The 25,710-nt window shown below is 47.5% G+C and overlaps 1 protein-coding gene, 2 long non-coding RNA genes and 1 pseudogene across 3 annotated transcripts; 2 read left to right on the top strand and 2 right to left on the bottom strand.

Moving 5' to 3' along the window:
• The first annotated feature begins 4,241 nt into the window (after nt 1–4,241).
• On the top strand, nt 4,242–6,632 carry LOC120707289. Its single transcript, XR_005688936.1, has 2 exons — nt 4,242–5,340; nt 5,816–6,632. It is a non-coding gene; the product is annotated as an uncharacterized LOC120707289 (long non-coding RNA).
• A 1,753-nt stretch (nt 6,633–8,385) lies between these two features.
• Nucleotides 8,386–10,143, bottom strand: LOC120710661 (amino acid transporter AVT1I-like). The gene is made up of 3 exons (XM_039996276.1): nt 9,712–10,143; nt 9,003–9,619; nt 8,386–8,904 (listed from the first exon to the last, which is right to left on the bottom strand). The coding sequence occupies exons 1-3, from the start codon at nt 9,866–9,868 to the stop codon at nt 8,386–8,388; spliced, it is 1,293 nt and encodes a 430-aa protein (XP_039852210.1). The 5' UTR covers nt 9,869–10,143.
• Nucleotides 10,144–13,205: 3,062 nt separating this feature from the next.
• LOC120707288 lies at nt 13,206–14,785 on the bottom strand (annotated as a pseudogene).
• A 4,891-nt stretch (nt 14,786–19,676) lies between these two features.
• Nucleotides 19,677–21,645, top strand: LOC120707286. The gene is made up of 2 exons (XR_005688935.1): nt 19,677–20,747; nt 21,223–21,645. It is a non-coding gene; the product is annotated as an uncharacterized LOC120707286 (long non-coding RNA).
• The last annotated feature ends 4,065 nt before the right edge of the window (nt 21,646–25,710 follow it).

The following is a 25,710-nucleotide window of genomic DNA, read 5'->3' as shown; positions in this document are numbered from 1 at the left end:
ATGCAAATATATATGTGGAACAAAATTTGAAGTCAGCTAGTCTCAATGTGTGTTTCATGGCATTGAATTCTATGTCACATCATCAATTCTGCTAATAAAACGAGAAGAAAAGAAGGAAATTTCATGGGATGAAATAGTAGTTTCGACCCTTGAACTTACCCGATATATAGTTACCTAAATCTCAGCTAGGTACATAGCTAAACAGATGACAATCGCGCTTAGAAATCAAACACGATGTGGATAGGTTTAAGCAAATCAACAATAGTGAAGTTCCATAGTCAAATAGGATGGCCATCGCATAACCAGATTCACATGGCATCAATTTGACTAGTCCGGGACACACAAAAGCTAAAAAGTGGAAGAAACAAACTTTGGTCTGCAATACAACTTAAACCTGATGAACAATAGAAGGCTGCCACATGAGCAGCAATTACACTGATTCTGGAATTCGTTGATGAGCGAATCAACGATTTATTTAGCCATCACTAGCTGACGAACCGTAGACACCAACAATACTAGGGAAAAACCCCCCGATTGAAACATCTTCAACTACTATAAAAATTGGAGATGATTGTACACTTAACGCAGATGAAAGCAACATTACATACTGGAACAAACAAGTCATCTCAATCATGAGCTTACCTTGGAGCATGACACCAGCAAGGAACAAAGCAAGCATCATAGGTGCCGCTCGACAAAAATAAATTTCCCCGGCTGACCGTGGCCACGGGAGGCTGGGAGACTCGGCCTCGAGAGCTGAACCGAATCATTGGTGGCTCACACTCTTGATAGACACGCGCGGCCCCAACAGTAGCCGACGATCGAGAGCCCCGTCATCGGCGGAGAACGACGCGACCGTCCACGTACGGGCCCGCCGGGACACTCGAAGCGGCAAATATGATTCGCGTGCTCGTTCCTTAAATAAAAAATGAAGATTCGCGTGCTCCTTCCTTTAAAAATAAAGATTCGACTGCTCGTGTCCCTGTCGCCGGGTTGTCGTACGTCCGGGAACTAGTACGACATCTTACGCGCAGCAAAAATGTGATAGCGAGCGAGACAGCTGCTCACTGCTCCCACCATCAGTATCCGATGTTTAATAAGAATAGGAATCGAATTAGCTGCTGATTGACTGACGAGGAATCATTAAAAGAAATGAAAGGGTGATGCTTGTTAAACAAAACAGCGTCGAGCGGCGAGCCGAGCTCCCCCCGCCGACTCATGCTTGCGACCGTGACGCGCTGACGTGCACGCGAGCGGAGTCGGGCGGCGTGCGTGGCCACTGTGGAAAACGTGCGGTTACTGTGTGCCGAAATTTAAATTTAGTGATAGGTATATTTAAATTCAGTGATAGGCACACCTGATGACTAGGCATATTTTAAATGCGAAATGTTTGTAATTATGGAATGCTTAGAGCATGTTCTAGAAACTCATTTTATTCTAAGAAAGGAAAAATAACTTGCATCATGGTCACCTAGTTTCCAGCCGAATAGAAAAATATTATATGATACTTGAGAAAGTTTTTTATTACAAAGGTGAGGGGAAATGCACCCGATGCTGAAATTACGGTTGACCGTAAGTTGCAAAAGTCAAAGTCCATTCCACTCACTCTCTCTCCTCTCTCTTTCCCATTCCATTCTTCCTCCCTCTTCTCTTTCCCTCTCTCTTCCCTCTCCTCCCAGATCCCATCGGGCCCGATTGGTTGCGTCTGGGCGAGAGGAGCTCCATGAGGTAACCGTTGCCGTTTGCTCTGAACTCGAGGCTCCCGAACTAGATCATGTATCCTGCTGGGAGCGGATCCGAGACGTCCATGGGGAATGGGTTGGATCTGCTCGCCATCCCTGGAGATCAAATGGGAACAAAAGAGAAAATGTCTCGCAGCACCCCTACCTGGCGCGCCAACTGTCGGCGTCCTGACCCGGCGGTCTGGACCCAACTAGTGATGATGCCGCGTGTTTCCTCGTCCCAGATGTTGATGCAAGAGGAAACACAGTAACACACGAGTTTACCCTAGTTCCGGCCGCGGGGCCGTACGTCCAGCAAGGGGGTGTGCGAGGGCACTGTATTATCTTGCACCGGAGGTGCCTATAGTAGGGGGTACAGGCAAGGTGAGAGAGGGAGGGAAGCTCCCAAGTCTCTGCTAGAGGAGAAGTTGATTGAGGCGAGTGCCAATATCGGGTGCTCAGTGGTGCTGAGTGTTGCGTTTCTATCGAATGGGTCTGATCGCACGACCCCCTTAAAGGAAGCCCGCCTCCTCCTTTTATAGACACAAGGAGGGACGGTGTACATGCGCAGGGGATTGTGAAAGTCGTCGTCTTTCCCCCGAATCGCGGGGGTGCAGTGGTTGAGCACTGTGGGAAGTACACTGTGGGGCATGGCGTCGGGCGTGGCAGTCGTCCTGGATATCGTCCTTGGTCTTGCGGAGATCGCGCCGGCGTCCTGCCAGCCCCAGCAGGCGGCGTGGTCGTCGCTGTAGGGTGTTCCGTCTTCCAGATGTAGCGTGGCGGCATTCCTTGGGTCCTGCAGGCCAGTGTCTTGCATATATATGTGCACTAGCGGTAGTGGGGCACGTGGCGGTCCCGGACCCCCCTGGGCGGAGTGCTAGCGCGTGCACTAAGGGGGTCCGGGAGTGACGTGGAGGTCCCGGACCCCTCGAGGGGGAGGTCCGGGCCTCCGGCTGCTAATGCTGAGCATCCCTTCTTGGGGGACACGTGGTGACGCCGGATCCCTTCCCGAGTAGGGGACGGGTCCGAGGCCGTAGGTGTGGTGAGGTGGAGTTCGGACAGCAGGAGTTGGTAGAATCGTAACGGGAACTGTGCCAAGCATGTTTCGTACCACATTGCAGGTTCCCACAATATTGCCACAGCGTCCGGGATGGCGGAGCAGTGACCGGAGTTGGCGGACAGGACTCCGGCCACAGCTACTGTGGGTAATGGCAGTCTGATGCCGTCTGTCCTGGGCGCTGTGGAGGAGTGGTTGGCATTTAATGCCTCCGTACGACGGGCGAGTGAGCAGAAGGGCCGTTTGTCCTTTACGTTGAGGGGTGGCCTCAAGCGAGATGGAGATGATTCGCCTTGCTCGAGGGTAGGTTCGCTACCCTCGAGCGTGGCGGAGACGCGGGGCGCGGTCGATGGTCTCGATGGGAGCCATCGAGCGAGACGAAGATCACGGCGCGAGTCCGAGGGGGGGTGCGGATGGGCCGCATGCTGGGCTTTTTTGAGTCCTTTCCTTTCTTCCAGATTGGAAGGAGGCCGTAGGCCTTCGTGGGCTCAGTTGCCTAATATGTGTTTGTGTTTTTAGGGTGATTTGAGTACCCCGATTAGGGTGTCCCTAATCGTGGTCCCCGACACCATCGTCGGTTCAACCGGTGATACTAAACTGCCCGCCTCAAAAACTAGCCGTTACGTGTACGAGCAATCAACCGATGCTGCGTCGGTTTAACCGGTGAGTGTAGTTGTCCTGTGAACTCTGAAAAACCAACTCTCTGAACAACTGCACCGACGTTCACCAAGATCCAATCGTCGGGAGGAAGTATCTTGTGCTTAGGAGGAAGAATGCTTGTTATATCTCACTATCTATTTGTCTTTATGCCTCTTTATCAAACTTTATGCAAGAAGCATATCGAATAATGTTTAAGTAGCTGCATATTTTGTATTTGAAATGCTTTGTACTACTACCAAGATGGATCCTTCAAATGCCTCTTTATCTAACTAGCATGGCGGTATGGGACTAAGGGCTGTTTGGATACAGAGGCTAAACTTTAATCTCTGTCACATCAAAGAGAATTTTACTATTTTGAAGTATCAAAAAATTCCAATTATAAAAATAATTGCAGAACTTTAGGACTAAACTGGGAGATGAATCTAATAAAGTATATGAATTCATAATTAAATGATAGTTACCATAGGATCACTATTATAAATTATGAATTAATTTGACTCATTAGATTCATTTCAGAAGATAGCACTTATCGCTACTTACTAAAAAGAGGGGTCACTTTTTTTTCCTTCGTCATCCCACCCCTTGTACGTCGCCTGTCGTACGTCGCGTGGCCCCTGCGATCGTCGTTCCGCCAAACAAGGTTCATCGTGGGGCATGCGATCGTCGTTCCGCCGAAAAGGTCATCGCCTTCCGTCTGATTGGATCGCCGCAACTCCCACCATCCCACCACACGGCCCACCGCACCGCCCAGCCGCGGGGCCGCCATCCGCGCCGCGCCTCCCGCCGCCCCACAGCACCGCGGTGCCCCCGCCGTGGTCGGTGGATCCATCGTCCCCGACACGCGCTGTGGCTCCTCCGTCCCGCCGCGCCGTCACTCTGCGCCGACCACGAATCACCCGACGAGTCCCCCGCACCATTGCACATCCAAGCCTGCCCGCCGGAGCTCGATCCCATCTTGGCCGCCGCTCCATTCCCTGCTGCTTTTGAGTACTCCTGCCTCGCTTCCTCTCTAACCGTCCGCCGATGCTCACCACCATGCATCCCGCCGCTGGCGTGTGTGCAGCGGAAACGTTCCATGCGGACCACCTCCAGCAATGAATGGGCGATTCCCCCATCGAAGCAGAGGAGTAGGCCTCGTGCCTTTCCGTCGGCGTCCTCACTGGTTAGTCCTTTTTGGGGCGGTTTAGAGGCGACCGGCGAGATGGCATCGCAGTTGGAGCAATAGTGGGTCCATCTCTAGAGGACGCCACCCCTCTGCTAGGTGACCAGGACCTCGTATAGTTGGATCCAGGGGCGCCATGCGTGCTGCTCCATTCAACAGGAGCCACGCCCATTAGCTGTTTCACAGATGACTTCAATCGCAATCGCGAGGTCACGGTGAGATGTAGAGACAGTTCCTTGCTGTGAATTGCACTTGCCAAATACTCTGCTCACCATTTGTTTGGCAAAATGCCTCACTGGACCGTCAAGTTGGATGCTGCTGCAACTTGTTTATTTCGGTCCCAGGAGCAAATTTTGTCTACTATTGCATCCCTGAAGGCCTGAACACGATGTGTACCAATTTGGGCCGGGAGGAAGTATCTTGTGCTTAGGAGGAAGAATGCTTGTTATATCTCACTATCTATTTGTCTTTATGCCTCTTTATCAAACTTTATGCAAGAAGCATATCGAATAATGTTTAAGTAGCTGCATATTTTGTATTTGAAATGCTTTGTACTACTACCAAGATGGATCCTTCAAATAACATCATTTAATAGGATTTCCATCCTTCTTTCTTGCAGATTCATACAGGTACCATGTCGCAAATGGATGACAATGAGTACCATGTCGCAAATGGATGACAAGGAGTCTGCTGATTTATATCTTCAAGCACTACTCAGCTATATAGATTCATAACCAATGGTAAATATATTTCTATCTTCCAATCCTTCTGATGATTTATATCTTCAAGCACTACTCAACTATAAATCCATAAATTCTGCAGTTCATGTTCTTTAATGAGTCTTTCATGTTTTTTTGTTCTATTTCCGTCTATCCACTTAATTTTTGCACTTTTGCACGAAGAAAAGTTCCATTCAATTCTATCCACTCAAATTCCTGCAGTTCTCCTGGCCAATCTTATTTTCTGGTGTGCATAGTGCATGCATGCAAAAGTTTCTGGATAAAAACTTTCCGGCCAATCCAATTGAGATGATGTGCTTTCTTTCAGAAGTTTCTGGTTAAATCTTTCTAGGGCACCCAATTAATATGAAGCGACTCCACCACTGTTTTGTGCTAAACTCTAAAATTATTATAGATCAAAGCACCTTGTTACATATTCCTGTAATTGATTGCATAAGCACGCTCCTTTAGTCCTTGAGTTTGATCATCTGATCAGAGAGTTGCTGGCACCGACGTTTGCACGGCGACTGACACCGTCCTGAGCTGCACCAACCTGAGCGCCCTTTCCATCTGCGGGCGATCAACATCGGTCCGTGGGCTGGGTTTAATCTGGAACAGATCAGTCATCAAACATCGATCTACATGTACGTGGTTATGATGTGGTCTTTAGTTATCCTGTTCAGTGCATGCTACCATATCAATTTGCAGTGGACATAATTCAGTTTCAGGATTCAGGGATTCATTTTTTGGCAGGAATTGCATTCAGTACTTTGTTCATGTTTTTTGAAGAACCTACTTTGTTCATGTCGTTACATGTAACTTCAGTAGGAAGATGCCTTCATTGTTTTAAAAAATACACTATTTTCATGTATTAGTGCATAGATATGCATTTGTTTGAAAGATAGAGTTTGAGTTGGCATATGCTGCTTCTTTGTTTCTCTCTACTGTCAGCAAATGAACTTTGTGTTCCAGCAATTTATAATCCCCACCCCTAGCTGGGGCACATTAGGGTACCTCAGGATAGCGGAAGGTGACAGCGCTAATGAGGACCACGCCTTCACTTACCATCTCTCGCATCGCCGCCACTAAGCGTTTGCAGGGCTTTTATGAGTACAAGATATCCATCTTCCGTGCATCTGGATAATTAGTGAAAAAGGAAAACAATGGATAGAGAAATCTAACAATGGATAATTAGTGAAAAAGGAAAACAATACATAGTAAATAGTTCTTAGAATGTATGTACTACTTGAACACAGTTGAAATTTTTGATATTGTTATGATTCATGTTGTTCTATTTTAAGAGTATTTGTCCATCCTTTCTCAATTCGGATGGCTGGATATGCGGACACCAATCTTATACACCTTGTCGTGGCTAGATAAGTAGATATAGAATCTATTGCTCAGAAGTTACCTGGCCTCAACTGGATCAATTATATTATTTTAACAACTAATACGCTACTATCTGCCATTGGTATACCAGGATTTCCTGTAACTGAGACGGTTCACCCCCTGCGGTTATGCAGTTATGCAATCTCTGCTAGCTGGCATAATGTTTCCAAAAGCAATCAAGGTTACTTATACTAGAAAGGTAAAACAATTGATGCCGCAAATTGATTGTAAGTTTTTTTACTGTACTGGATTAACCTCATGGTTTTTCCATGCTTCATGTATGCGTTAAAAGTTTTTTGGGTTGCATGTGGATATCAATGAGCAAGAAAATATCACGTGTCGCACATAGGTTGTGTATTGCTGTGAAATTTTTTTCTATCCGTAGCAACGCACGGGCATAGACCTAGTCTGTCAAAAAAATTATAAATATATTTATTTAATATTTTTAAATAGTAAGATTCTTTTTATTTGACAGGGCTAAACCAAACAAAACAGGGTCTAAAATAAATGGCGGGGGCACGGCTGCAATGTACTATGCTGCATGCAGGGGCACCAGCAAGGCGGTTGGGCCTGCTGCAAGCCCACTGTAGCTATTCAGCCCATCAAGGGAGTGCCAACGTAAGTGTTGCTGCTATGGTTCAGCCAATTCTAGCGTTTTTTCTTTTCCACTGTCGCAAAAATATTTCTTAAGAACATATTTATTCATCGATTCATGAATCAAATAATTTATCTTGAAAATGTAGATGATGAGTCATTCAATTTTATTTTCGCACTATGGTGTTATACCTATGTACGTACAATTTGCCTATATATGACAAACCATACTGTTGACATGTACATTTAAAATGGTTATATACGTTGTTGTTCCCGATTAAAGTTATTGATTTCTGACCGTTATCGACATCCTCCTTATCGAAATATTTCATTTCTGACAACCTGTATATCTGCTTTCATTTTTCCAATCTGTTTTCCCGTTCCCATTTTTGAATAAAAAATATAGAAACGAAAATTTTTGAATAAAAAATATAGAAACGAAAATGGTTAGAGAGTTTTCCCGACCGTTTTCATCCCAGTTGTGTGCTAACCTCCTTAGAAATAACAGTGCAGAGGGTTCCGCATCCACACCATTGAAGCAAGATTACGCGTGAGGTTCCTGCCTGTTCCGGGCCAAGGAAAAATTTCTCGGTGGAAAAAAAATCTGAGAAAATCGATAGGGTAACCGGTTCAATATAAATTCTTGGTAATTTTGAACCCGTATTTACCCTTTACATTCTAGGCCACATGTTTTTTCATTTCTAAGTATTGTGATGTCTTGTTTTGCATATTAGATTGTTTGGAGACAATCTAAACATATTAGATTGCTTTTGGAGATAATTGTAAATGAATGCTACACTATGTTCTACACTATGTTTTCATATTAGCTTTGATGCAGCTCATCAAAGATTTGGTTGGCTCTGTTTATTTGGTCAATCTGGGTATTCAGATCCACATCACTGTCCTGAAAAATGCATCCACTAAGTCGTCCATTGCAGAAAGCAAAGTCAAGCTACTAGCCGCATATTAACATGTTAATCCTCAAAACCGCATTACAAATCTCTCATTTCCCCAACCCAACAAACAAATCAAAGAATCATTGTGCACCTGCTTGCTACCAAAACTGTGCACCTATATCTGCCATCAAAATGTGCCCGCAATCTGGTGCAGGGAGGTGCAGGTCCCCACGACGGCGACGCACACTCCGACCGCCAGTATGCCGACGATCGCCGCGACCTCGGCGCGGCGGACGCCTCCTCGGGGCACGTAGATCCTGAGGTAGCTCAGGCACGGGAACAGGACGGCCACCGTGACGTTGAGCGAGGACCCGATGAAGGACATGAGGTAGCCGAAGAAGGGCACCGTGCACGCCGCCACCACCGTGCTGGCGAGCACGGCGGTGCTGATGGCCGCCCTGGGGAGGCCGCCCTGGCCGGCGAGCGACAGCTTCTCCTCTATCCCCGCCGTGATCGGCTGGATGACGAGCGCGTACTTGGCCAGCGGCGTGACCAGGGTCGTCAGGATCGCGACCCTCGTGTACACCTTCCCCGAGGGGAGGTTCAGTGTCACCAGAGACTTCACGTCGTCCCCGTAGATCAAGTACCCTAGCACCGCCGTCAGCGCGTAGTTGAGGCTGCACAGCAGCGAGGAGGCCAGCAGGACCTGCGCACGAGAATCAGTGGCGATCAATCGAGAGTCTTTTACTGAATTTTAGCTATAATTCAACTGTTTCGAGCAAAATTTGAAGTCGAATTTTGTACCTTGGTGAAGTCTTTCTTGTTCCTCATCGAGGTGTACACCGTCGGGAAGACGCCGTGGCCGGAGAAGCAGACGAAGTACAAGCTGAGCGACGTGGGCAGCCCGGCGAGGCTGAAGACGACGTCGCCACCCCTGGCGTGGAAGCCGCGCTCGGCCACGCCGGCCCAGACCAGGGACGCCGTCAGGGCCGCCGACGCGACGAGCCCGGCCGCCGACACGTAGGCGAGCACGCTGAGGTCCCCGAGCCACGTCGTCGGGAGTATGACGACGGCCGCGGCGAGCGTGAAGAGCTGCTTCCCCCGCAGGAGGTAGCCGCCGGGGAGGCCGAGGCTCGTGCCGGGGAGCAGCTTGTCGAGGTTGTCGCCCTCGAGGATGAGGAAGCTGATGGCGACGAGGTAGAGCTCGGCGTACATGACGGCGCCGATGGCCTTCCGGCCGGGGCGGCCGAACGCGAGCTGGCCGATGTCCGGGTAGCTCCGGACGGCGTCGCCGTCGGCGCGCATGCAGCGGGCGACGAGCTCGCCGGTGTAGTAGCAGACGGCGCCGACGAGGGCGAAGAGCGCCAGGCTGAGCCAGCCGCCCTGCGCCAGCGCGTAGGGCACGGACAGAACCCCGACGCCTGGAAGGAATCGCGTTGGGGAATGGGAAAACAAAATCAATCTGCGTTGCGATTCATGAGCGAATCAAGAACATCGATCGGTTGGCGCGTACCTGAGATCACGTTGCTGAGGTTGAGGCAGCTCCGGGAGAAGGAGGCGCCCTTGTCGCGACGGAGGAGGTGCTGCGCCTCCATGCTCACGGCATCCTCGCCGCCGTCCTTGCCCGGAGCGAGGAGGGGCTCGTCGAGAGGGCTCCCCTGCCCTGCCATTGTTGCCGGCGTGCACGCCTTGCTGGAGACGGCAAGATCAGGTTCCCATAGGGCAGATAGAATTTTTCCTTCGAATCTAGAAGAACACAGCAACAGATTGAAGAGGAGAGTCCGGCCGGCTGGGAGGTTGCCCCCTGTAGATTTTGCACGCAGGGCCACCGTTTAAGCACTAACGCGCATGTGTAAAATCAGTCGTAATCCCGTTTAATAAGCGGAGGTGGGTACCATCGGCTGTAAGTAGTTTTTAATTTAGCTTCACCACGTTTTATCCCTTCAATTAGCCCTTAATCCAGAACACCTTGCTAGCAGGTGTTTCTTTTCTTTTGAGAATTTTTGCTAGCAAGATTTGTGAACTTGAAATAGAAAGTCGTAATGGGTGGTGGAAATTTGTCGGTCACCATGAAAAATGCCATCCAGTTATAGTGTTCTCCAATCTCTAAATAGAGAATCGAAATTGAAGATGTATAAATTTCGACCATTCTGTATATCTCTTTTGTCAATTGATTAAGATTTGGTTTTCCTTGAGTCACCCTTTCATAGTCATTGGATCTAAATCCAACTGTCCAGATTTACCTTCTCTCTTATCTTTTTCTCTCCTCCCACATCCCTTCCTCGCAAATCGTCTTCTTTGCACCTTCTACGCGACCCTCCGCTGCCTCCGCCTCCCTCTCAACTCCGGCGGCGTCCCTCTTCCACGGTCCAACACTAACCCATTTAGCTGAGACGCCCCCGCCGCATTCACCCCCCCCCCTCACCCAGATCCTGGGCCGCCCGGCTTCAGTGGCGCCCTCGCCGCCTCCGCTCAACTATCGTCTCTCCTGCCTCCACTGCCGGCCGGTGAGCCGCCTGAAGCTCCCTCTACAACAAGGCACCGAGGGTTGCCCCAAACCCCCATAACCTATCCTTAAACCATCATCTTCATTCAATTTTTAGTATACATCTTGGTTATTGATGGATAAGTAAGATTTCAATCGATTGATGAGTAAATATGATATTATGAATCATAATAAGCTTTACTGCTCCCATTTTTTATTCTCCAGAGTTGATCAATCACCCCTCCAATCCGAGCACTCCCTTTGAAAATTGTTGTGCATCTTTGTGGACATTTCCCTTCTAATGAAACGAGTCAGGTTAGCGTGTACTGTTGGAAAATCCTCCACATGATAGGGGCAAATGAGGAGAGTAAATGTTCATTGTAAGCAGCACCACATGTAAGGGAGATATAGCCTAAGATGTGGACCAACCTTGAGTACATTTAGCACATAGTGAAGGACCGGACAGGCGACCATAAAATTTCTCTAAGAGAACAAGGCCTATGTCCCGAATTCAACCCGACGCACCTCTCTTATAACTGCCAAGGTGACATAAGCCAACTCGTGACGAGCTCACCCTAGGAACGGTTAGAAAAAAACTCGACGCAAAGCGGAAGCACGCGAAAAGCTATCTACTTGCACAACACAAAGCGGAAGCACGGAATAATCAGAGCACCGAAAAAGCTTTTCCAAACTGATTCGTAAAAGAGCTTTTTTTCAAAGAGCATGCAATGATTTAACAATAATTAGCAAAGCTCAAAACAGGTGGAAGCAAAGCTTGACTAAATAGCTAATTAAGAGTCCCACCAAAATGATTAGAACTAATCGCTACAAAAGAGTTCTCTTAATTGAACATGCAAAGACTAACAAAGATTATCCAGCACAAAAAGCTAAAACAAGCAAGGACTAACGGAATAAGCAAGATCAAGTACTAAATAACACAAGCTAATTAACTAGACCAATCAGAGAGCATGAATTAAATAGCTTGAGCAAAAACAATGCAAACCTAGCCTTGATTTCCTTTTGTCCTCGTGCTGCTTGAACTGTGAGCATGCGTCTGACTTCTGTGCCCGCCGCCAGGGAGCGACCGGTCTGCTGCCGTGGCCTGCCGGCCTGCTAGCGCACTCATTAGGCTGCCTGCTGCCGCAGGCCTTGGGCTGCCTGCCCCGGGCAGCCTCTCGTGCTGTGCGCTGCGTGCTGTGCCGAGCGCTCCGCGTCCCTCGAGCCGGCCACGGCAAATTTATCCATCTTTTTAATGGAGCTCCGGACAGACACGCCACTTTCACGATTTCGCTTCGTCTCGACACAAACTTCGCGATGACGCCGCGTGCCCTCCGTCCAAACCGGTCAAACCCGTCTCCTCCCATTTTGAAGTCAAACCGGTCAAATCCTCTCGCACACTACCGCACGACGTAACCGACTCCCCTGTTTTGAGGCCAAACCGGTTAAACCGCCGATGTCGACGCGTGTCCGACCTCCCGCCGAGTCTTGACGCCTTCGAGTTGTTCGCGCGCGCCCGCCGCACGGGCCGCCTACTTGGCTCGCCATCGTCCTCGCCGACTTGGCCGACATCGTCTTCACCACCATGTACTCTTGCTCTTCCGTGCACCGTGTGGACCGTCCATGGCTCCGCACGGCCTCCTCGGGTCCCTCGGTTCAGGCCTACTCGCATTCACCCTTCACCGTCTTGGTCCCTCGGCATGAACCTTTCGCTTCTCCGAGCCTACTCGCGTCCATCCTTCACCACAGTCCTTCAATATGATCTTTCGCCTGACCTTCACCACGCGTCGTCGACCGCCATGCCGCATTCTACACCTGTACATCACTAGCCAAGAGATACATCAAATCCACACGATGTTGTCAATCACTCATCATCCAAAGGTGACCACCATTGGTCCTCACATAGTGTGCTGCCTTACAAGAGAATAAAGAAGCCTATGTATATATATATATATATATATTTCAGAACAGAGCCTCCAAAAGCAGAAGAGAAGAGAGGGAAGAAGAAGGAGATTGGAGAGGAGATCTTGCAAGAGAGTAAGAGGGAATCGTTCTCAAGGTTGTGAAGCTTCAGATCCACGTCCTTGTGCCTCCAATCTGTTGTTCCACCATCCTTGGTTAGATCCTTCTATATTCGAGTTTGCAGCCCTAAATTTTATTGTTGTCCAAGACAATGAAATCTTGATGTATGTGAGCCTCTAGTGTTATCTAGAGAGGAACATGTTATAATCTCACAAGTATATAGTGAAAGAAGATTTGGTCCCGTAGTTTTTCCTCTGATTTAGGGTTTTTCCACTTTAAATTTTAGTGTCTCTGATGCTACTGCGATTTTCTCTACAATATGCGTGATGCATATGTTGCCTTGTGTGAATAGGTTGACATCTTGAGCTGATTTCCGCTGCCACTAACCTGCTGCGTTAGTGTGGTTTTCCCAACATGTACAACTATACACCCTATGTTTGGGTAGAGGCAGTTTACGGTTCTGCGTTGCTTGTGCAGCCAAATACGAGCCCGTATCATGAGCATAACCTGAACAGCGCAGTGTACTATTAGTATGGAGCAGAACTGAATAACCAATACAATCTCAGCCAATGTAATTACAAGTTGTCAAAAATATTAGATTTCAAGTCAGCACATATACTCTGTTTTGTCAGTTGTACAACAGGAAATCATCTTAGAAAGTGCCTATAATTTGCCGCACGGAAGTGTAGGTGCCGGTGACGGCTACGAACACTCCGATGATCAGGATGCCGGTGATCGCCGCGATCTCGATGCGGCGAATCCCCTTGGCCTTGTAGATCTTAAGGAAGCAGAGGCTGGGGAATATGACTGTTGCCATGACGCTGAGGAACGATCCGATGAACGACATGAGGTAGCCGAAGAACGGCACCGTCGAGGCCACCACCGCCGTGCTGACAACCACCACGGTGCTGATGGCCACCCTCGCCGGCCCGCTGCCGGACGGCACCGAGAACTTTTCCTCGATCGCCGCCGTTATTGGTGCGGCCAGCAGCGCGTACTTGGCCAGCGGGTTGATCAGCGTCATCAGGATGGCGACCTTGGTGTAGAGCTTTCCCGAGGGCAGGTTCAGCGTGACCTGCGACTGCACGTCGCCGCCGTAGATCATGTAGCCCAGCATCGCTAGCTGTGAGTCCGTAGTTGACGCTGCAGAGCACGGAGGAGATGAGCAGCACCTTGGAGAAGTGCTTGTTGTTCCTCATGGAGGAGTAGATCGTCGGGAAGACGGCGTGGCCGGTGAAGCAGACGAAGTAGAGGCCCAGCGAGGTCGGCAGGCCGCTCAGGTTGAGGACGCTGGTGCTGTTCCGGTGGAACCCGGTCCCGGCGAGGCCGGCCCAGACCAGCGACACCGTGAGGACCGCCGACGAGACGAGCCCGACCGCCGACACGTAGGCGAGCACGCCGAGGTTCTTGAGCCATGTGGTGGGCAGCACGACGGAGGCGGCGAGCGCGATGAACAGCTGCTTCCCTTGCAGCCGGTAGCCGAGGAGGTCCACGGTGGCGCCGGGGAAGAGCTTGTCGAGGTTGTCGCCCTCGAGGACGAGGAAGCTGATGGCGACGAGGTAGAGCTCGACGTACATGAAGGCGGCGACGGCCCTCCGGCCGGCGGACCCGAAGGCGAAGGCGCCGATGTCGGGGTAGCTGGCGACGGCGGCGGGGTCGGCGCGCATGCAGCGCTCGATGAGCGTGCCGGTGTAGTAGCAGATGGCGCCGACGAGGGCGAAGAGCGCGAGGCTGAGCCACCCGCCCTGCGCCACCGCGTACGGCATGGAGAGGACGCCGATCCCGGACACGGCGTTGGTGAGGTTGAGGCACGTCCGGGAGAAGGACGCGCCGCCGTAGGACGGGAGCTGCGCCGCCTCGAGGTCCTCGCCTTTTCCGGGCAGGAGCGGCTCGGTGAGCGTGCTCACTGGCAGCACCGCGGCGCGAGCGTTCTTGTCCTCCATTGCTGATCGATCCGCTGGGTAGAGAGCGATGGACAGTGGAGACGGGAGAGGATGGGATGAATCTGTCAGAGCAGGGTCGTTTGTGGAGCAGCCAGAGGGAGGTCTAGCTAGGTCCCGATGATGATCGAATTTATCGAGGATCTCAAGGCTAGTTTGATGGAAGAAGCACCGAGTGTTCAGCTATATATTGAGCGCAAAAGCTAGCGTGCGTGTGGTGAATGAAACGAAGCTTCCGACGACGCCTGTAGTGATTGGCTGCGTTGCTATCGCAGTCTCGCAGTCGCAGACTCCTGCCCACGGTGCTGCATTGGGCCACGTGTCCAAGGTGAGAAACGTTACTAGCACATGCACCTGCATGTAAATCCAAACGGACAAAGGCAGCCCACCTGCTCCTTCACGTTTCACTCACAGTTCACGTGTCGAGTGAGAAGAAATATGTATAATCCAAATTCAAAACTAAAATAAAATATTCGGAAGCAAAATAAAATGTTAAAAAACAAAGTACAATTTCTGAATACAAACAGACAATATTGTTTCGAATAAGAAAAAATCTTCTAAGAACAAACTAAAATGTTTCATAACGAGATATAAAGAACAAAAAAATGTTTAAAAAACTTTTTCTAAACGTAGTTAATCATGATCAAGTTTTGAAGATTCTCCATGTGAGGAACATGAATATGTAATTGGAATTTTATTTTAACATACACTTATTTTGCAACCTGTATTTTTGTTTATATGCAAATATATGTGTGGAACAAAATTTGAAGTCAGCTAGTCTCAATGTGTGTTTCATGGCATTGAATTCTATGTCACATCATCAATTCTGCTAATAAAACGAGAAGAAAAGAAGGAAATTTCATGGGATGAAATAGTAGTTTCGACCCATGAACTTACCCGATATATAGTTACCTAAATCTCAGCTAGGTACATAGCTAAACAGATGACAATCGCGCTTAGAAATCAAACACGATGTGGATAGGTTTAAGCAAATCAACAATAGTGAAGTTCCATAGTCAAATAGGATGGCCATCGCATAACCAGATTCACATGGCATCAATTTGACTAGTCCGGGACACACAAAAGCTAAAAAGTGGAAGAAACAAACTTTGGTCTGCAATACAACTTAAACCTGATGAACAATAGAAGGCTGCCACATGAGCAGCAATTACACTGATTCTGGAATTCGTTGATGAGCGAATCAACGATTTATTTAGCCATCACTAGCTGACGAACCGTAGACACCAACAATACTAGGGAAAAACCCCCCGATTGAAACATCTTCAACTACTATAAAAATTGGAGATGATTGTACACTTAACGCAGATGAAAGCAACATTACATACTGGAACAAACAAGTCATCTCAATCATGAGCTTACCTTGGAGCATGACACCAGCAAGGAACAAAGCAAGCATCATAGGTGCCGCTCGACAAAAATAAATTTCCCCGGCTGACCGTGGCCACGGGAGGCTGGGAGACTCGGCCTCGAGAGCTGAACCGAATCATTGGTGGCTCACACTCTTGATAGACACGCGCGGCCCCAACAGTAGCCGACGATCGAGAGCCCCGTCATCGGCGGAGAACGACGCGACCGTCCACGTACGGGCCCGCCGGGACACTCGAAGCGGCAAATATGATTCGCGTGCTCGTTCCTTAAATAAAAAATGAAGATTCGCGTGCTCCTTCCTTTAAAAATAAAGATTCGACTGCTCGTGTCCCTGTCGCCGGGTTGTCGTACGTCCGGGAACTAGTACGACATCTTACGCGCAGAAAAAATGTGATAGCGAGCGAGACAGCTGCTCACTGCTCCCACCATCTGTATCCGATGTTTAATAAGAATAGGAATCGAATTAGCTGCTGATTGACTGACGAGGAATCATTAAAAGAAATGAAAGGGTGATGCTTGTTAAACAAAGCAGCGTCGAGCGGCGAGCCGAGCTCGCGGCGTGTCGGGTGCGCCCCCGCCGACTCATGCATTTTTTAATCCCTCCAGGGCCCAGGGCTCATGCTTGCGACCGTGACGCGCTGACGTGCACGCGCGCGGAGTCGGGCGGCGTGCGTGGCCGCTGTGGAAAACGTGGGGTTACTGTGCACCGAAATTTAAATTTAGTGATAGGTATATTTAAATTCAGTGATAGGCACACCTGATGGCTAGGCATATTTTAAATGCGAAATGTTTGTAATTATGGAATGCTTAGAGCTTGTTCTAGAAACTCATTTTATTCTAAGAAAGGAAAAATAACTTGCATCACGGTCACCTAGTTTCCAGCTGAATTGAAAAATATTATATGATACTTGAGAAAGTTTTTTTATTACAAAGGTGAGGGGAAATGCACCTGATGCTGAAATTACGGTTGACCGTAAGTTGCAAAAGTCACGGTCGATTCCACTCACCCTCTCTCCTCTCTCTTTCCCATTCCTTTCTTCCTCCCTCTTCTCTTTTCCTCTCTCTTCCCTCTCATCCCAGATCCCATTGGGCCCGATTGGTTGCGTCTGGGCGAGAGGAGATCCATGAGGTAACCGTTACCGGTTGCTCTGAACTCGAGGCTCCCGAACCAGATCACGTATCCTGCTGGGAGCGGATCCGAGACGTCCATGGGGAATGGGTTGGATCTGCTCGCCATCCCTGGAGATCAAATGGGAACAAAAGAGAAAATGTCACGCAGTACCCCTACCTGGCGCGCCAACTGTCGGCGTCCTGACCTGGCGGTCCGGACCCAACTAGTGATGATGCTGCGTGTTTCCTCGTCCCAGATGTTGATGCAAGAGGCAACACAGTAACACACGAGTTTACCCTGGTTCCGGCCGCGGGGCCGTACGTCCAGCAAGAGGGTGTGCGAGGGCACTGTATTATTTTGCACCGGAGGTGCCTGTAGTAGGGGGTACAGGCGAGGCGAGAGAGGGAGGAAAGCTCCCAAATCTCTGCTAGAGGAGAAGTTGATTGAGGCGAGTGCCAATATTTGGTGCTCAGTGGTGCTGAGTGTTGCGTTCTATCGAATGGGTCTGATCGCACGACCCCCTTAAAGGAAGCCCGCCTCCTCCTTTTATAGACATAAGGAGGGACGGTGTACATGCGCAGGGGATCGTGAAAGTCGTCGTCTCTCCCCCGAATCGCGGGGGTGCAGTGGTTGAGCACTGTGGGAAGTACACTGTGGGGCATGTCGTCGGGCGTGACAGTCGTCCTGGATATCGTCCTTGGTCTTGCGGAGATCGCGCCGGCGTCCTACCAGCCCCAGCAGGCGGCGTGGTCGTCGCTGTAGGGTGTTCCGTCTTCCAGATGTAGCGTGGCGGCGTTCCTTGGGTCCTGCAGGCCAGGGTCTTGCATATATATATATGTGCACTAGCGGTAGTGGGGCACGTGGCGGTCCCGGACCCCCCCTGGGCGGAGTGCTAGCGCGTGCACTAAGGGGGTCCGGGAGTGACGTGGAGGTCCCGGACCCCTCGAGGGGGAGGTCCGGGCCTCCGGCTGCTAATGCTGAGCATCGCTCCTTGGGGAACACGTGGCGACGCCGGATCCCTTCCCGAGTAGGGGACGGGTCCGGGGCCGTAGGTGTGGTGAGGTGGAATTCGGACATCAGGTGTTGGTAGAATCGTAACGGGAACTGTGCCAAGCATGTCTCGTACCGCGTCGCAGGTTCCCACAATATTGCCACAGCGTCCGGGATGGTGGAGCAGAGACCGGAGTTGGCGGACGGGACTCCGGTCACAGCTACTGTGGGGAATGACGGCCTGATGCCGTCTGTCCTGGGCGCTGTGGAGGAGTGGTTGGCATTTAATGCCTCCGTACGACGGGCGGGTGAGCAGAAGAGCCGTTTGTCCTTTACGTCGAGGGGTGGCCTCAAGCGAGATGGAGATGATTCGCCCTGCTCGATGGTAGGTTCGCTACCCTCGAGCGAGGCGGAGACGCGGGGCGCGGTCGAGGGTCTCGATGGGAGCCATCGAGCGAGACGGAGATCACCCCGCGAGTCCGAGGGGGGTGCGGATGGGCCGCATGCTGGGCTTTTTTGAGTCATTTCCTTTCTTCCAGATTGGAAGGAGGCCGTAGGCCTTCGTGGGCTCAGTTGCCTAATATGTGTTTGCGTTTTTAGGGTGATTTGAGTACCCCGATTAGGGTGTCCCTAATCGTGGTCCCCGACACCATCGTCGGTTCAACCGGTGATACTAAACTGCCCGCCTAAAAAACTAGCCGTTACGTGTACGGGCAATCAACCGATGCTGCGTCGGTTTAACCGGTGAGTGTAGTTGTCCTGTGAACTCTGAAAAACCAACTCTCTGGACAACTGCACCGACGTTCACCAAGATCCAATCGTCGGGAGGAAGTATCTTGTGCTTAGGAGGAAGAATGCTTGTTATATCTCACTATCTATTTGTCTTTATGCCTCTTTATCAAACTTTATGCAAGAAGCATATCGAATAATGTTTAAGTAGCTGCATATTTTGTATTTGAAATGCTTTGTACTACTACCAAGATGGATCCTTCAAATGCCTCTTTATCTAACTAGCATGGCGGTATGGGACTAAGGGCTGTTTGGATCCAGAGGCTGAACTTTAATCTCTGTCACATCAAAGAGAATTTTACTATTTTGAAGTATCAAAAAATTCCAATTATAAAAATAATTGCAGAACTTTAGGACTAAATTGGGAGATGAATCTAATAATGTATATGAATTCATAATTAAATGATAGTTACCATAGGATCACTATTATAAATTATGAATTAATTTGACTCATTAGATTCATTTCGCAAGATAGCACTTATCGCTACTTACTAAAAAGAGGGGTCACTTTTTTTTCCTTCGTCATCCCACCCCTTGTACGTCGCCTGTCGTACGTCGCGTGGCCCCTGCGATCGTCGTTCCGCCAAACAAGGTTCATCGTGGGGCATGCGATCGTCGTTCCGCCGAAAAGGTCATCGCCTTCCGTCTGATTGGATCGCCGCAACTCCCACCATCCCACCACACGGCCCACCGCACCGCCCAGCCGCGGGGCCGCCATCCGCGCCGCGCCTCCCGCCGCCCCACAGCACCGCGGTGCCCCCGCCGTGGTCGGTGGATCCATCGTCCCCGACACGCGCTGTGGCTCCTCCGTCCCGCCGCGCCGTCACTCTGCGCCGACCACGAATCACCCGACGAGTCCCCCGCACCATTGCACATCCAAGCCTGCCCGCCGGAGCTCGATCCCATCTTGGCCGCCGCTCCATTCCCTGCTGCTTTTGAGTACTCCTGCCTCGCTTCCTCTCTAACCGTCCGCCGATGCTCACCACCATGCATCCCGCCGCTGGCGTGTGTGCAGCGGAAACGTTCCATGCGGACCACCTCCAGCAATGAATGGGCGATTCCCCCATCGAAGCAGAGGAGTAGGCCTCGTGCCTTTCCGTCGGCGTCCTCACTGGTTAGTCCTTTTTGGGGCGGTTTAGAGGCGACCGGCGAGATGGCATCGCAGTTGGAGCAATAGTGGGTCCATCTCTAGAGGACACCACCCCTCTGCTAGGTGACCAGGACCTCGTATAGTTGGATCCAGGGGCGCCATGCGTGCTGCTCCATTCAACAGGAGCCACGCCCATTAGCTGTTTCACAGATGACTTCAATCGCAATCGCGAGGTCACGGTGAGATGTAGAGACAGTTCCTTGCTGTGAATTGCACTTGCCAAATACTCTGCTCACCATTTGTTTGGCAAAATGCCTCACTGGACCGTCAAGTTGGATGCTGCTGCAACTTGTTTATTTCGGTCCCAGGAGCAAAATTTGTCTACTATTGCATCCCTGAAGGCCTGAACACGATGTGTACCAATTTGGGCCGGGAGGAAGTATCTTGTGCTTAGGAGGAAGAATGCTTGTTATATCTCACTATCTATTTGTCTTTATGCCTCTTTATCAAACTTTATGCAAGAAGCATATCCAATAATGTTTAAGTAGCTGCATATTTTGTATTTGAAATGCTTTGTACTACTACCAAGATGGATCCTTCAAATAACATCATTTAATAGGATTTCCATCCTTCTTTCTTGCAGATTCATACAGGTACCATGTCGCAAATGGATGACAATGAGTCTGCTGATTTATATCTTCAAGCACTACTCAGCTATATAGATTCATGACCAATGGTAAATATATTTCTATCTTCCAATCCTTCTGATGATTTATATCTTCAAGCACTACTCAACTATAAATCCATAAATTCTGCAGTTCATGTTCTTTAATGAGTCTTTCATGTTTTTTTGTTCTATTTCCATCTATCCACTTAATTTTTGCACTTTTGCACGAAGAAAAGTTCCATTCAATTCTATCCACTCAAATTCCTGCAGTTCTCCTGGCCAATCTTATTTTCTGGTGTGCATAGTGCATGCATGCAAAAGTTTCTGGATAAAAACTTTCCGGCCAATCCAATTGAGATGATGTGCTTTCTTTCAGAAGTTTCTGGTTAAATCTTTCTAGGGCACCCAATTAATATGAAGCGACTCCACCACTGTTTTGTGTTAAACTCTAAAATTATTATAGATCAAAGCACCTTGTTACATATTCCTGTAATTGATTGCATAAGCACGCTCCTTTAGTCCTTGAGTTTGATCATCTGATCAGAGAGTTGCTGGCACCGGCGTTTGCACGGCGACTGACACCGTCCTGAGCTGCACCAACCTGAGCGCCCTTTCCATCTGCGGGCGATCAACATCGGTCCGTGGGCTGGGTTTAATCTAGAACAGATCAGTCATCAAACATCGATCTACATGTACGTGGTTATGATGTGGTCTTTAGTTATCCTGTTCAGTGCATGCTACCATATCAATTTGCAGTAGACATAATTCAGTTTCAGGATTCAGGGATTCATTTTTTGGCAGGAATTGCATTCAGTACTTTGTTCATGTTTTTTGAAGAACCTACTTTGTTCATGTCGTTACATGTAACTTCAGTAGGAAGATGCCTTCATTGTTTTAAAAAATACACTATTTTCATGTATTAGTGCATAGATATGCATTTGTTTGAAAGATAGAGTTTGAGTTGGCATATGCTGCTTCTTTGTTTCTCTCTACTGTCAGCAAATGAACTTTGTGTTCCAGCAATTTATAATCCCCACCCCTAGCTGCGGCACATTAGGGTACCTCAGGATAGCGGAAGGTGACAGCGCTAATGAGGACCACGCCTTCACTTACAATCTCGCGCATCGCCGCCACTAAGCGTTTGCAGGGCTTTTATGAGTACAAGATATCCATCTTCCGTGCATGCATTTGGATAATTAGTGAAAAAGGAAAACAATGGATAGAGAAATCTAACATTGGATAATTAGTGAAAAAGGAAAACAATACATAGTAAATAGTTCTTAGAATGTATGTACTACTTGAACACAGTTGAAATTTTTGATATTGTTATGATTCATGTTGTTCTATTTTAAGAGTATTTGTCCATCCTTTCTCAATTCGGATGGCTGGATATGCGGACACCAATCTTATACAACTTGTCGTGGCTAGATAAGTAGATATAGAATCTATTGCTCAGAAGTTACCTGGCCTCAACTGGATCAATTATATTATTTTAACAACTTCTACGCTACTATCTGCCATTGGTATACCAGGATTTCCTGTAACTGAGACGGTTCACCCCCTGCGGTTATGCAGTTATGCAATCTCTGCTAGCTGGCATAATGTTTCCAAAAGCAATCAAGGTTACTTATACTAGAAAGGTAAAACAATTGATGCCGCAAATTGATTGTAAGTTTTTTTACTGTGCTGGATTAACCTCATGGTTTTTCCATGCTTCATGTATGCGTTAAAAGTTTTTTGGGTTGCATGTGGATATCAATGAGCAAGAAAATATCACGTGTCGCACATAGGTTGTGTATTGCTGTGAAATTTTTTTTCTATCCGTAGCAACACACGGGCATAGACCTAGTCTGTCAAAAAAATTATAAATATATTTATTTAATATTTTTAAATAGTAAGATTCTCTTTATTTGACAGGGCTAAACCGAAACAAAACAGGGTCTAAAATAAATGGCGGGGGCACGGCTGCAATGTACTATGCTGCATGCAGGGGCACCAGCAAGGCGGTTGGGCCTGCTGCAAGGCACTGTAGCTATTCAGCCCATCAAGGGAGTGCCAACGTAAGTGTTGCTGCTATGGTTCAGCCAATTCTAGCGTTTTTTCTTTTCCAGTTCTTTCTTCTTTTCTGTCGCAAAAATATTTCTTAAGAACATATTTATTCATCGATTCATGAATCAAATAATTTATCTTGAAAATGTAGATGATGAGTCATTCAATTTTATTTTCGCACTATGGTGTTATACCTATGTACGTACAATTTGCCTATATATGACATACCATACTGTTGACATGTACATTTAAAATGGTTATATACGTTGTTGTTCCCGATTAAAATTATTGATTTCTGACCGTTATCAACATCCTCCCGATCGAAATATTTCATTTCTGACAACCTCGTATATCTGCTTTCATTTTTCCAATCCGTTTTCCCGTTCCCATTTTTGAATAAAAAATATGGAAACGAAAATGGTTAGAGAGTTTTCCCGACCGTTTTCATCCCTAGCTGGGGTGGGGGCGGGGCGGGGCAGGGCGGGATCGAGGATCGTGTATCCAAAAGTTACTCGTTCTCTCCGTCCTAAAAAAACATATTATTCTAGAAATTCTAGAACAAATTAATATGGGAATAAAATAACCATATTTGCCTTTGTTTATTACTCATATTTGGTATTAATTGATTCTTGAATGCACATGCAATTTCTAAATAGAATAAGATGAGTTTTCTTTAACTAATTTTGAATCCTAGAATGATTTGTTTTTAGGACGAAGAGAGTATATGTTGTGATATGTTGGTTCTTATTTTAGCCGCACTATGAAAATATAATTGTAATACCAGAATACACGCCCACAAACTCACAACCATACGGATACATATACATACCCATACGCGCAAGCTAGACCTAGAAACTGTACACACATCAGGCCAGTCTCAGTGGAAGTTTTACGGACACAAATATCTAGACTGAAAACTAAATAACCGTGCCATATGAGTTTCATGGTGATGAAACTCTCCTCACATCCCATGAAACTTCATTCTTCTCTTTTCTTGCCATGTCAGCAAAATTGATGATATTTAATGTCATGAAACTCTCCATAAAATCCTCACTGAGACTGGCCTCATGCGTGCATCTGAAGATCGATGAAGTTGTACCATAGTAGGCTGTGGGCCCATGGCAATATCATTGTACCATCGTGCACGTCGTCCAGGACAAGTAGAAATATATTTAGATCTCGTTCGGTTATATGAAATTTATTCCGTACTAGAAATGATAGGTATAAAAAGAGATTCATGATAGATGTAAGAAAAAAAATCAGAATTTATTACAGATTGGAAACTAACTGCAACAAAATAGACTCAATCCATAAGTTGAGAGACGTGGAATCAATTATGGTCTTTTGTTGTACCTATTATAAATCTATTTTATTAAAATTAGTTTTTGACTCAGAATAAATTCCAATTTTTATTGTATCTATTATAAATATTTTGTTGTACTTATTATTTCCGGTCTAGAACAGATCTCGTGTAACCGAACAAGGTTACCTGGGATAATCCCCCATGAGACACCCAAAGCTCAATTCCAGGAATCCGGGCCGATATACGCCGCACCCAGCTGCAACCACACCCACACGCGAACTAGCCTTGCTTCTCGTGACGTGTTGGTTCCTGAGTTAGGGCCGCACACTTGTGCAGTAGGCAAAGGCTTTTCTGTGAGCAGCCGGAAGACCTGGGCTCGAAATCCAGTTGCTACCCAGTTGTGTGCTAACCTCCTTAGAAACTAGAAATGGTCGCGGCGTTGCCGCGTATGGCTAGTGTTTGGACTATATTTTCAGATTTTCAGACTGCTCTCATCATTTCTAATCTTTTATCTTTACTGATTGCATGATTTCTGATAAGCCAACTTTAGGTGTTACAACCATGCTTTGTATATTTAAGAGTATTAAAAAACATGATTCTCCACAGTGCCATCATTTAGAGTAGACCTGATTCAGAAATCTTAACCATATGTATGGAGTAGATCAAATGATTGAAATAGAGAAATATTATATTTGTGATAGGATTCATTGCATGAAAAAAATATTAATACCATATACGAACATGGGACAGAGAAATCAAGCTTTGTAAAGTAATTTCAATTATAGAAATATCTCCTGAATGCTTGTATCTGGACAAGTATGTCCAAGATATATCTTGGTGACATACGTCCAATATAAATAAGATAAAATGGCATGATCTACATATTATCAATCTGAAACATATGATTGACCATTTTTATTTTTATGACATATTCTACTTACATCCATTACCCATCAAGTTCATTGGTGGGGTACAATTGCAAGAAGGTAGATTCTGAATAAGTCTCTGAACGTCCACTGAAAAGAGCATATCTTCATAATAGGGTCTGCAATATCTGACATTGCAGGTTAACAACCAGAAAGTCCAAACATTTTGTCAGAGCAAAGCATTTGAATTAGCAGCTTAGGAAGAAAAATACAATGATCTTCGTTGAGATATTGGAAATTAACTTCAACAGTGATGATGCACCTGTTCAAATGTGATAACACTAACAGGAATAGATATGTAAGCCGCGAAAGTACCTCCGGGAAAGTTGTTCAATAGCACTTATGGTCCATGGGAAGTTTAATTTACACACACACACACACACACACACACACACACTTTTATGTGTTACCTTCTCATGATCGCAAGTATCCCAACCTGAATGAAAATGAAACAGATATCAATCAAAATAATACAGCTAGTTACAGTACTTGGTTATTCTGGTAGAGGTCCTGATTTCAAGTTCCACCTCACACAGCTACTGCTCCTGTCCTCCAGAGTTGACAGTAGAATTATATGAATTGTGAACTAATTTAAGAACACATTGCGAAGTGCATTTGAGCTATGTATTATGAATTTATGATTGTTGGAGGCCCAACTTGTGGAAATTGCACGAAAAGCAAAGACAATGAGGTCTGTTACCACATCAAGAGCTCTTCTCCTATATATAGAAGAACTTGAGCTTCAGCAATCGAT

This window comes from Panicum virgatum, chromosome 5K (genome assembly GCF_016808335.1).
Source record: "Panicum virgatum strain AP13 chromosome 5K, P.virgatum_v5, whole genome shotgun sequence".
In the NCBI taxonomy this organism is placed as follows: domain Eukaryota; kingdom Viridiplantae; phylum Streptophyta; class Magnoliopsida; order Poales; family Poaceae; genus Panicum; species Panicum virgatum.
The sequence above is the reverse complement of the archived record's forward strand: the minus strand, read 5'-3'. Positions and strand labels throughout refer to the sequence as shown.

Coding starts and splice junctions, on each gene's coding strand:
- LOC120710661 (XM_039996276.1), bottom strand. CDS start 9,868: ATGGCAGGGCAGGGGAGCCCTCTCGACGAGCCCCTCCTCGCTCCGGGC. Junction 9,620..9,711: donor CCTCAGCAACGTGATCTCAG/GTACGCGCCAAC, acceptor GATTCCTTCCAG/GCGTCGGGGTTCTGTCCGTG. Junction 8,905..9,002: donor ACAAGAAAGACTTCACCAAG/GTACAAAATTCG, acceptor TCTCGTGCGCAG/GTCCTGCTGGCCTCCTCGCT.